The 14814-nt window shown below is 57.3% G+C and overlaps 3 protein-coding genes across 3 annotated transcripts in view; 1 reads left to right on the top strand and 2 right to left on the bottom strand.

The window, feature by feature from the left end:
• KDM2A (lysine demethylase 2A) overlaps nucleotides 1-8254 on the bottom strand; it is a 33620-nt gene extending 25366 nt beyond the window's left edge. Inside the window, exons 1-3 of the mRNA XM_030240044.2 lie at nucleotides 8125-8254; nucleotides 7768-7795; nucleotides 6461-6565 (exon numbers count right to left, since the gene is read on the bottom strand). Of these exons, the coding sequence (XP_030095904.2) occupies nucleotides 6461-6565; nucleotides 7768-7795; nucleotides 8125-8144 (153 nt within the window). The 5' untranslated portion in view covers nucleotides 8145-8254. The remainder of the gene's footprint in view (nucleotides 1-6460; nucleotides 6566-7767; nucleotides 7796-8124) is intronic.
• Nucleotides 8255-8645: 391 nt separating this feature from the next.
• On the bottom strand, nucleotides 8646-11313 carry RHOD (ras homolog family member D). The gene is made up of 5 exons (XM_009097215.4): nucleotides 10758-11313; nucleotides 10187-10274; nucleotides 9860-9969; nucleotides 9638-9772; nucleotides 8646-9526 (listed from the first exon to the last, which is right to left on the bottom strand). The coding sequence occupies exons 1-5, from the start codon at nucleotides 10884-10886 to the stop codon at nucleotides 9359-9361; spliced, it is 630 nt and encodes a 209-aa protein (XP_009095463.2). The 5' UTR covers nucleotides 10887-11313; the 3' UTR covers nucleotides 8646-9358.
• A 1278-nt stretch (nucleotides 11314-12591) lies between these two features.
• LOC103822248 (mas-related G-protein coupled receptor member H-like) lies at nucleotides 12592-13772 on the top strand. The gene has a single exon (XM_009097214.4). The coding sequence runs from the start codon at nucleotides 12609-12611 to the stop codon at nucleotides 13611-13613; it is 1005 nt and encodes a 334-aa protein (XP_009095462.4). The 5' UTR covers nucleotides 12592-12608; the 3' UTR covers nucleotides 13614-13772.
• The last annotated feature ends 1042 nt before the right edge of the window (nucleotides 13773-14814 follow it).

Raw genomic sequence — 14814 nt, 5'->3', positions numbered from 1 at the left:
CTCACCCTCTGAACTTCTCAGTGTCCCAACCCAGCTCTGCCAAAACCTGTTGCCAGTTCTGTCCCATCACCCAACCTGAGAGAAGCTGGACCACAGGAATACTGGAATAACAAAAACGCAGGAAGCTTTGAGGTTTGCACTGCAATTCCTGCTCAGCTGACACTGTTTTTTAAAGGGAACAGCAGCAGCCTGGCCGCATTGCAGGCTATGGGGCTTAGGATGCTCAGGGAGAGGGAAAACAGCCCAGAGCCATTGGAAGGAATATGGACAATGTGGGAATCCAGCTACTAGGAAGGATATTTCCTCTGGACTCTGTGCTGTTACACCAACCCTACACATACTCCCTCCCCCTCTCCTCCATAAGGAGCCCAGCACTCGTCCCTTCCTTACTCCAAATGGGGCAAAGGGGCTCAGTGACACATGGAAATATTTATGCACAGCAAATTAAAGACACTGAGGCAGCCTGACCTTAAAGGAGCATGCACTGCCAGCCCTCTCCTTTCCCCTTCCAGCTGCCTCAGCTCTATCCCAAGATTACAGCTCCCAAGAGCCAGGGGTATGTGGAAGAACAAGGACTTTTCTCAAGTGGCATTTTCTCCTAAACTCCGTCAGGACTAGCTAAAACACAACAGCATTGTGCACTCAGCTCCCAGCCCTGAGGACCAGCATGAACAAAGCTCATGGAGCCTCCTCCTTGACCTAAAAGAGTGTTGGGGGCAGCTTTATTAAAACTCTTATGTGTACAGAGCAATGGCTAAAATATGGAAAATCTACTACCCTGCAACCCTGAGCAGATCTCAGCCCAAGAACTTCTCTGGTCCAAGTTCCTGGAACTGCCAGAGGGATTCAGAATCCCTGGAAAGCCAGCTCATTGCTGTTTACTCCCAGTGCTGTTCCTACAGCAACAGAGATGCACAAGCATGGACACAGGAATGGGACAGAACTCCTGTCCAACAGCTCCACCTCCTCTTGCCCCATCATGGATTCCCAGGATACACTTTGTCACCAGGTTCACCTGAACCACCTCAAGTGGCAGAAAGCAATACCCACGGCCAGCTATGGATGTTCCCCAACTGGTTGCCAAGAACTGGGAAAAGAGGCAAACAGGGAGCATCAGCAGCACAGGGAGTGCAGGCCACTGTGGAAAGGGAGGAACAACACCAAAGCGCCCCACAGCCCCTAAAGGCTCAGGCATCATTTCCTCCTCTGGAAACACCAACACTCTTCCCTCAGCAGCAGCAACAGAGATCTCATCCTAAAGGGAATTGCTTCCTTTATACATTTTCAGAGGACAACATTAGTGCAGGACCTTGTTTCTCCACCTTCTGAGCATATCACCACTTTCCCACAAGTGCCCTTCTTCCCCCAAACCCAGCCAGTGACCTGTAAATCTGGGTGGCTCCTGACATAACTAAGAAGGCACTGGGGGCACAGGGATTGCTTTCCTGACTTGTCAGTGTCACCTCCAGCCAGGATAACCCTGGGAAAACTTATTCCTGCTTATTATAGGAACGTAAATGAAGCCTGCAGAGATGGTTTGGTAACTCACAAGTAACTTGAAGTGCTTCTGTGGTGTTTGGCTCCTTGCTTAGTCAGCACTGCAGCTTCCAGGACACACTCAGGGCACAGCCAGGCTTGGGACAGTAAGAATCCAGCAGATATTTACCTCCTGCATCCCTCTCTGCTGACAGGGAACAGCATCCACTTGGTTTCAGGGACATATTCTTCCAGGGACCAGCACAGTCATGCATCTGGCAGGATCTAAGTGCTCAAAGGGATTTCTAAAGCTTTCCAAGAATAGCCTTCAGTTGCTGCTAGCTTCTACCAAAGCCCTGCCCAGACCAAATCTGAACAGCCCCTGAATTATTTAGAGCTCATTTATTACACCTGGGTCACTTGGAATGACTCATTTGTAGTGCCTCCAGTTTGAGGCATGTGGGAGAGATTAATTACCCCCCTTGCCCAGGTCCTGTCTAGACCGGGCAGTTGAGGTGTGTCCAGCAGACCAGGGACATTTGGCCAGGCTGGGTTTCACACCAGGGCACAGAGGAACTCCAGGAAGGAGGCTGGCTTGACAGGAATTGCCAGTGTCACATTTCAAATGTGGGGAAGAGGGAGCAGGTGATGTAAAAACACCCAAATTCTCACCCAGTGCCTGGGGCTCATCCCATGCTCAGTGTCTGACAGGCAGGGTCATCCCAGTACCTGGGGGTGACCAACACCAGCAATGTCCAGGGATCTTTACCTGGCAGTGATCAGCTTTATAGGACAAACCAGAACTTGGGCTGAACCTGATGGGATTGCTCCTCACATCCCACTGTTGGGATACTGTGAAACACTCAAGACTGAGCAACACAGGAAAGGCAGGAAGCTGCATCCTCCTCTTTCCTATCTTACCTGACACAGGCAGCCCACAGCTTGCTCCCCCTTACCTCCCTCTCTTAGCTTTGAGGCCATTTATCCCTCAATTTGTTCCTATCCTATGAGAAAAACTGTCACAAGTGTCAACATGTGTGAGCCTTCCTGGTCAAATGACTTGTATCCTGAACTATCACCCTACCCATCCTGCAGAAAGGATACAAACAAGTTGGAAGCCACAAGATTCCAGCTGCAGGGACTCTGGGCACTGTTCAGAACCAGCAGTGCCATCCCTCAGGCATGGGCTGAGCTGGGATCACTCCACAGCATGAAAGGCTGTAAGAAAAACCTTGTCCTGCACACTCCCCAGGCTTCACCCCTCAGCTGATGGCTCCACATGCTGCAAAACCCATCTGAACTCTCTCAGGGGAGAGTGTGGACACCGACATGTAAGGGCAGGTTTAGTAACTGCTGTTTACAGGAGAGGCCTCTGCTTCTGGCTAGTAGGGACAGGCAGAGCCTCCTCTCAAATTTCACACGTGGATCTGACCAGAGGGCAGGGCAGTGCTAAGGCAGGACACAGACTGCCTCAGACCATGGGATAGACCTTCCCTCTCACCTCCCTAATTCTCCAGCACCCTGCTCCTGCTCCACGAGCACATTTCCCTTCATGGGTGTCACAACTCTTCCCACAGCCAAAACTAGGGTGACACTGCACCCAGCCAGGGATGGTCCCTAGGGCCCAACACCCCAGCAGGAGCCGTGGCTCAGCCCACAGAGCCCCCAGGGAGGACGAGGCTCCTCCTCAGGCTCTCTCCAGCAGCAGAGCCAGTTTAAGAGGTTCCTTCCCCACCCTGTCTCCCCATCTCAGACTTCCAGCCCCATCAGGTTTGCTCACTACCTAAGTACAGACAACAGCTGGGACTGTGCCTCCCCCCTGCCAACTTCCATCCAGGGCATGATCCACAATTCCCTGAGGCAGCGTTCACCTCAGGGCCATCAGTGCTCCCAGAGCACTCACTGAGGGAAGAAAACCTCTTCAACCAGCTCTGCCACCCCGGCAATCCTAACTGGGAACCACACCCTGAGATACAGACTGCTGGGAAGGTTGAGATGAGCAGGATTTGTCCTTTGGATAATGGCACTCCCCTGCTGTGCTCCCAAGTCATTCTGAAGTGATCCAGCGCTGCTGCCCTTCATTTCTCACTCTGAACATTGTCACTGCAAGCACATGGCAGCACTGTGGTAATGTGCTAATCCCAGCTTGCAATTCACAGCGCCTTGCTAGTCTCAGTTCACAGCACAGGCCTGCCAAAATGAGCCCTGGAGCAGGCAGAAGGTGAGATTTCCTCACACTTCCAGCACCCAGGAATATGGCAGGACTGCTCTGCAGAAGGGCAGGCAGCCTCTGTGAGCAGCAGGCCAATGGATCTTTATCTCCAGAGCCTTTAAGGAGTCCAGGGTCCTTGTGGGAAGCCCAACAGCCTGGTGTGACATGGGCTGGGTGCAACCACCCAGTGACAGCCAGCAAAGACTTCCAAGTCTCAGAGAGGGACCGTGGCATTGTTAGTGCCAGGGCTGGACTGTCACTCAGGCTCAGGACACAATAGAGCATTTCAGCTCCTCAGTTAAGGGCCTGCAAAACACGCAACTCCAGCTTGAAACGCTGGCACCTCGGCCCAAGCCCCAAGAACTGCCTCGTTACGGAGCTGGGGAGAACAGCACTCACACAGAATTAGCAGGAAACTACTCCACAGTGCCTGCAAGTCCCATCTCCACTGCTCCCAGTCTCTGGGTGAGGAGCATGGATAGCCCGTAACTTGCTCTTCTGTGTCCTCTCTGCACTCACCATCACCCACTGCCTGTGTGAGCCTCCCAGAGCTCACCAGGACACAGCTTCTCCCACAGATGGTCTTGGATGGGTGCAAGCCATCCTCCCAACATAGCCCTGAGTCTAGAGCAATTCACCCAGGCCTGTGTTATACTGGGAGTCATGGATGCAGAGCCTGAACTATGAAGAAAGTACAGTTAGGGCAGTACAACCCACCTAATCAAAGTGTCATTGTGCCATGCAGACATGTGTGACCCAGCAGAGAATTCCTGCAGGAACATGACCACACCTGAAGCAGAAATTAAATTCTCCTCCAAAGCCGGATCTTTCCCCAACACTGATAAATTCATTCACAAAACAGAAACACTTCAGATTTTTGTTGAAGCAGGGGAAGGCAACATTAGTGCAAACTAAATAAAACAACACAGAACACTCAAGATTTCCTCTATGTCCCAATAGAAACTAGTCAGGAAAAAGATGCTGTCAGTGTGATTACCTGACACACCAGAGAACAAACTACCTCTGCCATCTCAGCTGGTACCATCAAACCACACAATTAATTCAGCTCCTTCACCACCATGAACTGTTCTGGTTTAGGTTGTTTGGCTGGTAGAACTACTATCCCACCTAGATTGGTTTTTTAAAACACATTTATTTTTTGCTAACTGAGCCTCAGTCACACAACAGAAACACAGCTGACAGCAGCAGAAACACACTGTACAACCAGCTCACTGCTTCCCTACTTGGAACTTCTCATTTAGGCCAACTAACCCAGCTGCCAGGTCCAAAACATATGTGGGATATTTGAGTAAGTCAAATCATGCTCTACAGAAGAAAAATAATCATCTTTTAAGGGTCCTTCAGCAACAGAGCGCCACTGACACAGCAGGAGCACAAAATGAGCTGGAAGTTTCCAGGAAAAGCATGGCAGGAGGTAGGAGTTAAGCCTTACCCAGCACATAGGGGTCATGCCTCCTCCCTGGGCCTCAGGCCAGCACAGACAACACACGCACACAAGGCCACACAAGTCCAGGTGAGCCTCACCCTGCGGCCCATGTGCCTTCCCAAACCCCTTAAGCACAGAGCTCATCAGCCTGCAGGCCTTTATCCAGCTTAGCACATTCTGCTGGAGCCCAGCCCACCTGCACCAGGACACCAACTCCTCCTGATTTTTATTTGAGAGATGATAAGCATTTTGAAACTGACAAGTTCCTGGCTGATAGCCCCCTTCACCTGCCACATCTTTACCCAGATGTTTTGGGTTAGTCCTGGATCACTCCCCAGTCAAACCAGCACCTTGAGCTGCGTTCTGCACAGCTGTGGGAATAAATGTGTCAGGATGAGGGAGGAGGTGGGACTGCTGCTGATACCAAATTAAAACATCCACCAAAGCACTTGGGAACTCCCCAGCACCCAGAACTGCTCATCTTGAGGACAAAGTTTAATGCCAAGAACCACAGAGCTTCACATCAAATGATTACAGAGAATTAAAGGAATAAGGATTCAGCTTTATGGGCAGCACCTTGAAGGTGAGGATACAGGTACAGGTGTGACTCATAGAGGGACTACACCACAGAGCTGCCACTTGCCTTCCCCGGGGGCTTGCAACTGCCTCAAAACAGCGTGGGAGACAATGCAGCTTCCCTCCCTCCCTGGGATCTCCGGGATATCACCTCAGACTCTAAGAACAGTTGCTCCCAAGCTGTTCCCAGTTACAGCCAAATTCCCAGACCACTGGGTTCAAGCACTCCCAGCACAAACACCAGAGCTCCTGACAGGGCCTGACTGGGACCGGAATGCTGGAACAGCTCCCTTCAGAAGAAAACACTGGGAAGAAACACAGGCACAGGAAAACTGGAGCTTGAAGCTTGAGCTGGTTCCCTCAGCTTTCACAGCCACTCGAATCACGATTGGTAACACACAGTGTTTTCAGGTCCTCTGCTTGTCACAGACACACAGAAAAAAACCTGTTGTGACAGAAACTACACTGACACCAGTTTTATGTTCCCATCCCAAAGCTCCTTCCTCAGCTTCAGCCTCCAAACCCCCTTTCCAGAGCTCAGCAGCCAAATTCCCTTCATTAGGACAAACTTGGCTATACAAAAGGACCCACAAAGCCACCTAAGCCAAGCCCACACCTCTGTGCAGGCTGCATCCATCCACCACCAGCCTGTTTGGGTGGTTCAACCCTGCTGCCAGGAGAAGCCTTTCCCTTCCCCAGCTGCAAGAGAACCAAGCCTAGAATAGGATTGTTCCAAGGCCACTACTGACCAATCTCTGGCTGTATCGGATCCGTTCTTCCTCGGGCTCCATCTCCGACTCCTCGGAAGAGAGCGAGAAGGACACGCCAGGACTGCTGTCGTCGTCCTCTTCCTCCTTGGAAGCCAGAGGCAAACAGTGAAAAAGGGCACTGGGACATACACACCTCTCACTTCCCTTCTCCTCTTGGGGCCAACCCCACCCCGCTCTGGGGGCTGAGAGAGCCCAGTGGACGAGCCCACCCCAACCTGTAAGGCTTATTAGAACAAATGCAGGGTAAACGACTTCACCAGCTCTTCTGTAATACAACAGGAGCTGCAGATCTCCCACCCTGGCTCCACACTACCACCAGCAGCTCCTCTGGTCCACAGTGGGATAAAAACCGGGGAATGTGCTGTCAAACCCTGGCTTCTCCAAAATTAGACACTGGAGACCCAGCTTCTCCAAACAACACAATCACTGTCCTTGGGATATTCTGTACTGTGGCACCTGGGAGAAACTACAGTGCCACAGGATATGTCCCATGAATAGGGAAGGCATATAGGATCTCTCCTACATAGAGCATCCAAGCAGGGAAGCAGTCAGGGATCTAACTCCTGGCTGGAGGAGACCTCAATGCTGAGCTCTCCAAATGTGCCACCTTGTGACACCACACACCAACCTGGGAAAACCTCCCTGGGCGTCAGATGGCACCTACACTTTTTTTTTAAAGGGACAGAAACCAACCAAAGCCTGGGTATGGCACGGCTCTTAATACCCAGGACTATGCCTAAATTAGACCTTTGGGGAGGAGAATCCGGGAATAGGATCGAGTAAGGGGATCCGCCATCCCCCTCGCAGTGTTACAGAAGCGCTACGACCACGTAGGGTGGTAGCTCCATCCTGCTCCTCCCGACCCCCGGCTTCGACAGCCGAGCACTCCCGGTCCCGCCAGCACCGTCCCCACCCCTGCCTCCCTCGGAACCACGGCACCAGGACTCCCGGCTCGGCCGAGGGAGGCAGTTTCCCCACACTTGCTGAACTATGTTTATAAACAACCGGACAAGCGGAGCTCAGCGCGGCGGCCCCGCCGCGGGGGAGAGGGCCACCCCCGGCCCGCCGGGACACCCCAGCCCGCCCCCGCCGGGGCAGAACGGGAGGCGGGAGGGAGGGACGGTCCCCGGGGAGCTGTCAGCCGGCACCCGCCGCCCCCTCCTCAACTTCCCGACGCGGCCTCCCGGGGCCCGGCAAGGGGAGACCCGCCCGCGCCCGCTCCCGCCCGGCCGCGCTCCGGGGCCCCGCACAAACTCGGGGGTCGCCGGTGACCCCGCGGTGCTCACCAGGTCTCTCCTGCGCCTTTGTCCTCTTCTACCGCCGGCACGGGGGGGGGGGGGGGGAAACAGAACAGACGGAGGAGGAGGAACCCCCCGGTCAGCAGCGATCGCGCCCCAGCCCCGCCGCGCCCCCGGCCCCGCCGCTCCGGGCGCGGGCAGCGGGCGCTGACAGCCCCGCCGGCCGCCCCCCGCCGCCGCGGCCCGCGTCCCCCCGCCGCCGCCGCCGCCGCCGCCTCCACCACCACCGCACCCCTCCCGCCGCCGAGTGCCGGGGCTTCGCCGGCGCCGCCCGCCCCGTCCCGCCCGCGCGGTGCCCCCCCGGCGCCGCCGCCCCCCGGCCGGGACGCGGTTCCCCCTCCTCACACAGGAGCCGCCGCCGCCATTTTGAACCCGTCAGAGCCTCACATACACACCGACGCCACGCGCACGCGCCGCGCGCACGGGTCCCCCCCCTACAACCCGCGCGTGCGCCTTGCACACCCCAGCCCGGCCCCGCCCCGCCCCGCGCGCGCGCGTCTCGGTCCCGGCCACGCCCCCTCCCGCACTGACCACGCCCCTCAAATCACCACGCCTCCTCCACCGCGTGGCCACGCCCCCGACGTGGGGGGTCGGAGAAGGGCGGCCCCGGTGGGATTTTGGGGGGTTCGTGGCCCAAAACGCCTCGCCGTAAAGTCCCTCGGTGTCCCCGCGGGTTTCGCGGCTGCCCGCAGGGCTGTGCACGCCTGTATGGGGGTCTGAATGCAGAGACACCGGCAGGTACCTGCATCCACCTGGGTAACTACTTACAGCTCCTTAGTTATACACTATAATCAATGTTTTTATAAACTATACAGAGTTCTTTAGATAGTTACAGCCTAACTATATGCAGTGATATATAAAATAAATATAGTGATATGGATGTTTATAAATTATATAGTCAGATATACATTATATTGTAGCATGTATATAAAAACATATATATATAACCATACATATGGTTATAGATCCGTGTGTGCAGTACACACCTGGACACATACTCACACACACCTCAACCCAAAATCAGTGACCCCATCCCAGTGGTCTCTCATCCATCCTGGGCACATGGTGGACCCCAGCACCCACACCATGTCCCCAACGCCCACACCATGTCCCCGACGCCCCCAGGCCGTGCAGGGGCTCCTCCTGCCCCAGGGAGCGTTCACGCCGATGAGTTTAGTGTCACTTTAATGGCAGAAGATGGCCCTGCAGTCACCCGGAGTCACCCTCCTGCACTGGCCTGCCAGCGGGAAGGGGAGTCCCAAATCAGTTCTGTGTCCCCAGAGCCCAGTTGGCAGGGGGTGCTGGCAGCCATGGTGGCACAGGACGCTGGGATTCCTGGCGGGACAGGGACAGGACGCTGGCATCCCCAGTGGGAAAGGGACTCTGGGATGCAGGCGTGATAGTTCATGCCAGGAATGCTTTCCTGCTGTCACCCCGTGGTGACTGGAGGTGCCAGCCCCGGGTCGGGAGGGTGGCAGCGGCACTCCGGTGGCGGAGGCAAAGGTGTGGCAGCAGCCGCGGGGTGGTCGGAGCTCGGGGACAGCAGGAGACCCTGGGGGGCTGTGCTGAGCCGGGGGGCTCAGAGGATCGCGCAGACCCTCCTGGGTCCCGCCTTGCGCTGCCTCCGGCGGGCGGCGCTGATGGCGGCATTGCAGGCTGTCACAAAGATGTTCCCGACGTTATCCTGGTACCTGGCCGAGCATTCCATGTAGGACACGGCGCGGACCTGCCGGGCCATGGCCTCTCCCTGTGGGGACACACAGAGTCACACCTCCCCAGGACCCCGCTGTCGCACTATCCCGCGCTCGGGACCACCCCTGTCCTGTCCCGTGCCGTGTCACCGGGAGGTGACACCCACCTGCTGGCGGGAGACGGGCTCTATCCGTCCGTCCTTCAGCCTCTGCAGCACCTCCTGGTCCTGCCGCAGGTCCGTCTTGCAGCCCACCAGCAGCACCGGGACCCCCTTGCAGAAGTGATTCACCTCCGGGTACCACTATGAGGGGACACGTCACCCCGGGATGGGCACGTGTCCCCTAGGGATGGGGACAGGGGACAGGCAGCACCTCCGGGGCTGCGTTACCTTTGTTAGGATGTTGTCAAAGCTGTTGGAGTCGGTGACATCAAAGCACATGAGGACAACGTTGGCATCTGAGTAGGACAGAGGGCGAAGCCTGTCATAGTCTTCCTGTCCTGCAGGGTGGAGAAGGAAATCATTACACACCAGCCTGGGACCATGAAAGTGACATCTGTGGGGATGGCTGTGGGTTAAACCCCCCTCTGCCATGGTCATGGGGACCCCTTGGAGGGGACACCCCTCCAAGGCATGACCACTCACACGGGACACCCCAAAACGCCCGAGCGGGAGAGTGGGGGGCACAACTGCCTGGGCTGTCCCCAGCTGTCCCACCTGCTGTGTCCCACAGGTGGATCTTCACGGGCTTGCCGGCAACTTGGAGGGACGCCGTGTACTTCTCAAACACGGTGGGGACATAGACCTGGGAGGGGACAGGGACACAGGTCACACAGGCAGCTGTGGGGGGCAGCAATGGAGGGGACCCCAGTAGGGACAGAACAGAGCACAGAGAGGGCATCAGGGAGTGGGAAATAGTGCTTCCTGCCTGCTGCAGTGGGATGGGAACCACCCTTGTCCCCCATCCCAGGGCACTTGGATGCCCCAGGGGGACCTGGGGATTCAGGACAGGGGTTCTGGGGTCTCTGTGGCTGCCCCCCTTCCCTGCACTCCCTGAGTCCCTTATGTGCCCTCACTGAGGGACAAACCCTGCTACCCCCTGGGACTCCCAAAGAGAGGCAGAGGTGTCACAGACCCCCATCAGCCCCAGGCTGGGCCACCCCCTGTTCCACCGCTTCAAACGGCCCCACTGCTGCCACCGTGTCTGTCCCACTGCCCTTTGCCCGACACCACTCCCTCACGCACGGGGACAGTTCCCCCCCCCACCAGGGGACAGGCATCCCTGTACCTTGGGGAAGTCTCCTTTGGCGAATGCCACCAGCAGTGACGTCTTCCCGCAGCCTCCATCCCCCACGATGACAGCCTTGACCTCGGTTTCAGGGGCTCCTGGGCTCTGCTCCCCACGCTCCCGCTGCATGGGGGTGTCCGGTGAGGCCACGGTGCCGGAGTGGCCTCGCCGGGGACAGGGACAGGGACAGGGAGGCGGGAAGCACCCGCCCGGTCCAGGGTGCGGCTGTCACCCGCCCGCCGGGCCCGCCCGCCGCGGGGCTGGGGCCGCGGCCGTGACAGTGGCCGGGACACACGTACAGGTGTCCTGGCGCACAGGTGACCTTCTCCCGGCAGGTCCTCGCGGTGCACAAGCGTCACACTGCCACCTGCGTGTCCTGCCTGCCTGTGTGACGCACCCTCGTACTCCTGCCCGCTGCCTCAGGCATTCTCTCATCCCCTGATCCCGCTCCCGATCCCACTCTCCATCCCAATCCCGCTCGTGCAGATCCCCCTGCACAGCGCAGCCCCCAGGGATGGGACCCCTGTGCCCTCCCCGACGTCCCATTCCCTCCTCCGAGCCTGGGATTTATTGCCCTGAGCATCCGCGGGAGGCAAAGTCCAGGGGTGGAGCGAGGCACGGGTGGGGGTGGGGGGGGTGGGGTGTGTGTGTGACTCATTGCCCTGGCCCCGCTGTCACTGCCACCCCGGCTGTCACACCCGTGCTGTGCCATGCTGAGCCCGGCCCTGCCGGACTCTCTGTCCCCGGCACCCAGCTCAGCAGCACCTGTGTGAGGGGGCAGCCACCCAGCTCCTGTCTTTTCCTAGTGATTCCAATATGAGGGGGACAGGCTGTGACACCCCACTTTGCTTGGGGATGTGCCATCCCAGCAGTGCCCAAGAGCCTTTCCTTTCCCCTCTTCTGCCACCCTAAAACTTTGGTGGGGGTGAATGGGTGCTTCTTGTGTGGGGTGCTTCTTTAGTGGGGGTGAATGGGTGCTTCTTGTGGGGTCGTGTGTGCTGTCCCCTGCCACCCCCTTTCCCACCAGCCTCTCTCAGTGAGTACCAGCCAGTCCAGGAGGGCTCTGGAGCCCTCAGACCAACTGGAGTGAATCCAGAGTGATGGCTCAGACAACAAATTCCAAATTCTCACCCAGGCCTGGTGCAGGATGAAGTCGGTGGAGAGGGATTCTCACACTGGGAGGCAAATGCACGCGGTAATGAACAATTTCAGAAGGATGCCAGCATCGGGGCAGGATGGGGAGAGGAGGCTGGAGCACTATCAAACAATTAGAAAGGTGGCAATTACCAGTCTAATGAGATATCAGGTTGAATCCTAAAAGCATCAAGATTCTTTCACAGCAAGATATAACTGCTGCAGTGTTCATCCTCTGGGGCATTTGCTCGGACAAACACTTCCTTTCCCGCAAGACCAACAGAATTTTGACGTGAGAAGAGGCAGCCTGTGCGCAACTGCCCAGTGCTCTCGGTGCCTGACCCGTGATTGTGCAGAAACGCCCCAAAAAAGCAGCTTTATTTGGGGACAAATAGGCTGCTTGGAGCTTCTCAGGACGTGGAGACCGCAGTTTTCCTCACTGGAGAAGACCGTGGCCAGAAGCACCGGAGGGAGGGAGGGTGCCCTGCTCGGATACACCAACAGGTTGGCTCCAAGGAAAGGTAGGGGATCGGGACCAGAGTCCAGCCCTGGGCACTGCTTGTTTCTCCCTGGATGTCCCCAAAGCTCCTGTCACCGCTCCCATGGTTGTTCTCAGTCGGGATGACTGGATTGATCCAACCCTCCCTCCACCCTCACCACACCCCCAGCCATCCCATGGCCCCTGTGTCCCCAGCCCTGTTGTGCCACCTCACTGGGATGTCCCTCCCTGCCACATTCCTTGGGGTCTCACTAACCCCCCCCTCTGTTCTGACCACAGCTGAGAACCACATCCCACCTTCCACCATGGAGCTGAACCAGACATCCCCACCTCCCTCACCTCCCTGGACAGACACTAAAGGAGATGATTCCGGTGGGATCAATGTCACCGATGCGGCCATAGACAGCGTCACTCTGCTCATCTGCCTCTGTGGGCTGGCTGGGAACGGGGCTGTGCTCTGGCTCCTGGGATTCCACATCCGCAGGAACCCCATCACGGTCTACATCCTCAACCTGGCCGTCGCCGACTTCACCTTCCTGCTCTTCATGGTCCCCTCCTCCCTGCTCTACCTGCTGGAGGACGTGTCCTACTTCCGTGTCGTGTCCCTGAAGTACATGAGGTCCCTTCTCCTGCTGTCGCTGCTCTCCTACAACATGGGGATGTACCTGCTGACAGCCATCAGCATCGAGAGGTGTAGTTCAATTCTCTTCCCCCTCTGGTACCGCTGCCGCCGTCCCCAGCACCTCTCATGGGTGGTGTGTGCCCTGCTCTGGGCCCTCTCCATCGCTGTCATGGCTGTGGTGACCTCCCTGTGCCTGTCAGACAAGCCTGAGCACTGCCGGGTGTCTCTCATCTCCATGCACGCCCTCAGCTTCCTCATCTTTGGTCCACCCATGGTCATCTCCAATGTGATCCTCTTTATCAAGATCCAGTGTGGCTCCAAGAGACGTCAGCCTAAGAGGCTCTACATCGTTATCTTCCTCACTGTGCTCTTCTTCCTCATCTTTGGAGTGCCCCTCAGCCTCTGGAATTTCCTTCGGCAGCTCAGCCCTACCTCTGTGTCCTCCCCGGTGGTTTTCCTGCTTGCCTGCATCAACAGCAGCATCAACCCCTTCATCTACTTCTTGGTGGGGAGCTGCAGGAGGCACTGCTCCGTCGTGTCCCTCCAGGTCGCCTTCCGGAGGGTCTTTGAGGAGACAGGGATCACCACAATGTCCAGCTGAGAGGCCTCTGTGGTCCCACCGGCCGTGCTGCCCACGCTGGCTTCATGCTCAGCTGCCACCCTTGCTCCCAGCCAGGCCTGCAGGTCATCTTCCTGCAGCTGTGAGTCAGAATGCATCCCATAGCTTTTCCACACCTCTTTCTATCCCACTGATCCATGTTGTTATCCCTATCCCGGTCCCTGTCCCTGTCCCTGTCCCTATCCCTATCCCTATCCCTATCCCTATCCCTATCCCTATCCCTATCCCTGTTCCTATAATTGCATCCCCATTCTATTTGCATTCCCACCCCAGTCATATCACCAAATTATCCTCATCTCGGCTCCCCTTCCCCATTGCCTGTACCTATCCCATGCCGTGCCGTGCCGTGCCGTGCCCTGCCATGCCATCCCGCAGGTTTCCCAGTTAGCGTCCGCTCCCAGCGCGATCCATCGGGCTCTGCTGCCCTCCTGTGGGAATATTTGGGATTGCCGGCATCCGGACCCTTCTCGATCCCCTCTGACATCCCAGATTCCCCGCCTGGGACCGCCTTCCCCCCTGACAGCCCCGCTCCTGCCCCGCTCCGCCCGGGATCCCCGGCAGTGTGTCCACTCCTGGCCATTCCACGCTCTTCTGCCCCAATAAACGCTGATAGATCCATCCTGCTGTCGCCTCTTGTCCTTCTCCAAGGGAGGCTGGGGGGCGGGGCACGGCTGGCGAAGCTCTGGAGGGGAATGTCCAAGAGAAACAGTCCCCGAAAACCGTGTGAGGCAGCCTGGGGTGAGCAGCCCGTGGGGAGGGACTGGAGCCTCAGGCCCGGGGCTGGGAGGGATGGGAAGGACGGGAGGTGGGTGGGCTGCATGGGGAGTGGGATGGGAGGGTGGTGTGGGAGGGGTGGGACATGATGGAGCTGCTGGGAAGGTGTGCTGGGAAGGTGTGGGATGTGGTGCGGCTGGAGAGAAGGTGTGGGATGTGGTGGGGCTGGTGACCTCAGCGAAGCCCCAGGCAGGGAAGTGATGCACCGTGGAGCCCATGGTGACAAACACAGGTGTCACCCTGCTCCTGGAAGGGGGTGGCTGTGCTGAGGACCACGGCCTCCTCCTCTCCTTGCTGCTGCACCACCTGAGCCTGCTGAGGGAGCAGTTGAAGGCAGTGGAGAGGAAGAATTTCTGAAGGCAGAGAGACCTTTGCACCTGGCTCACAAAATTAAAAATTAAAGATCTCT

The sequence above is a fragment of the Serinus canaria genome, chromosome 5 (genome assembly GCF_022539315.1).
Source record: "Serinus canaria isolate serCan28SL12 chromosome 5, serCan2020, whole genome shotgun sequence".
Taxonomy (NCBI): domain Eukaryota; kingdom Metazoa; phylum Chordata; class Aves; order Passeriformes; family Fringillidae; genus Serinus; species Serinus canaria.
The sequence above is the reverse complement of the archived record's forward strand: the minus strand, read 5'-3'. Positions and strand labels throughout refer to the sequence as shown.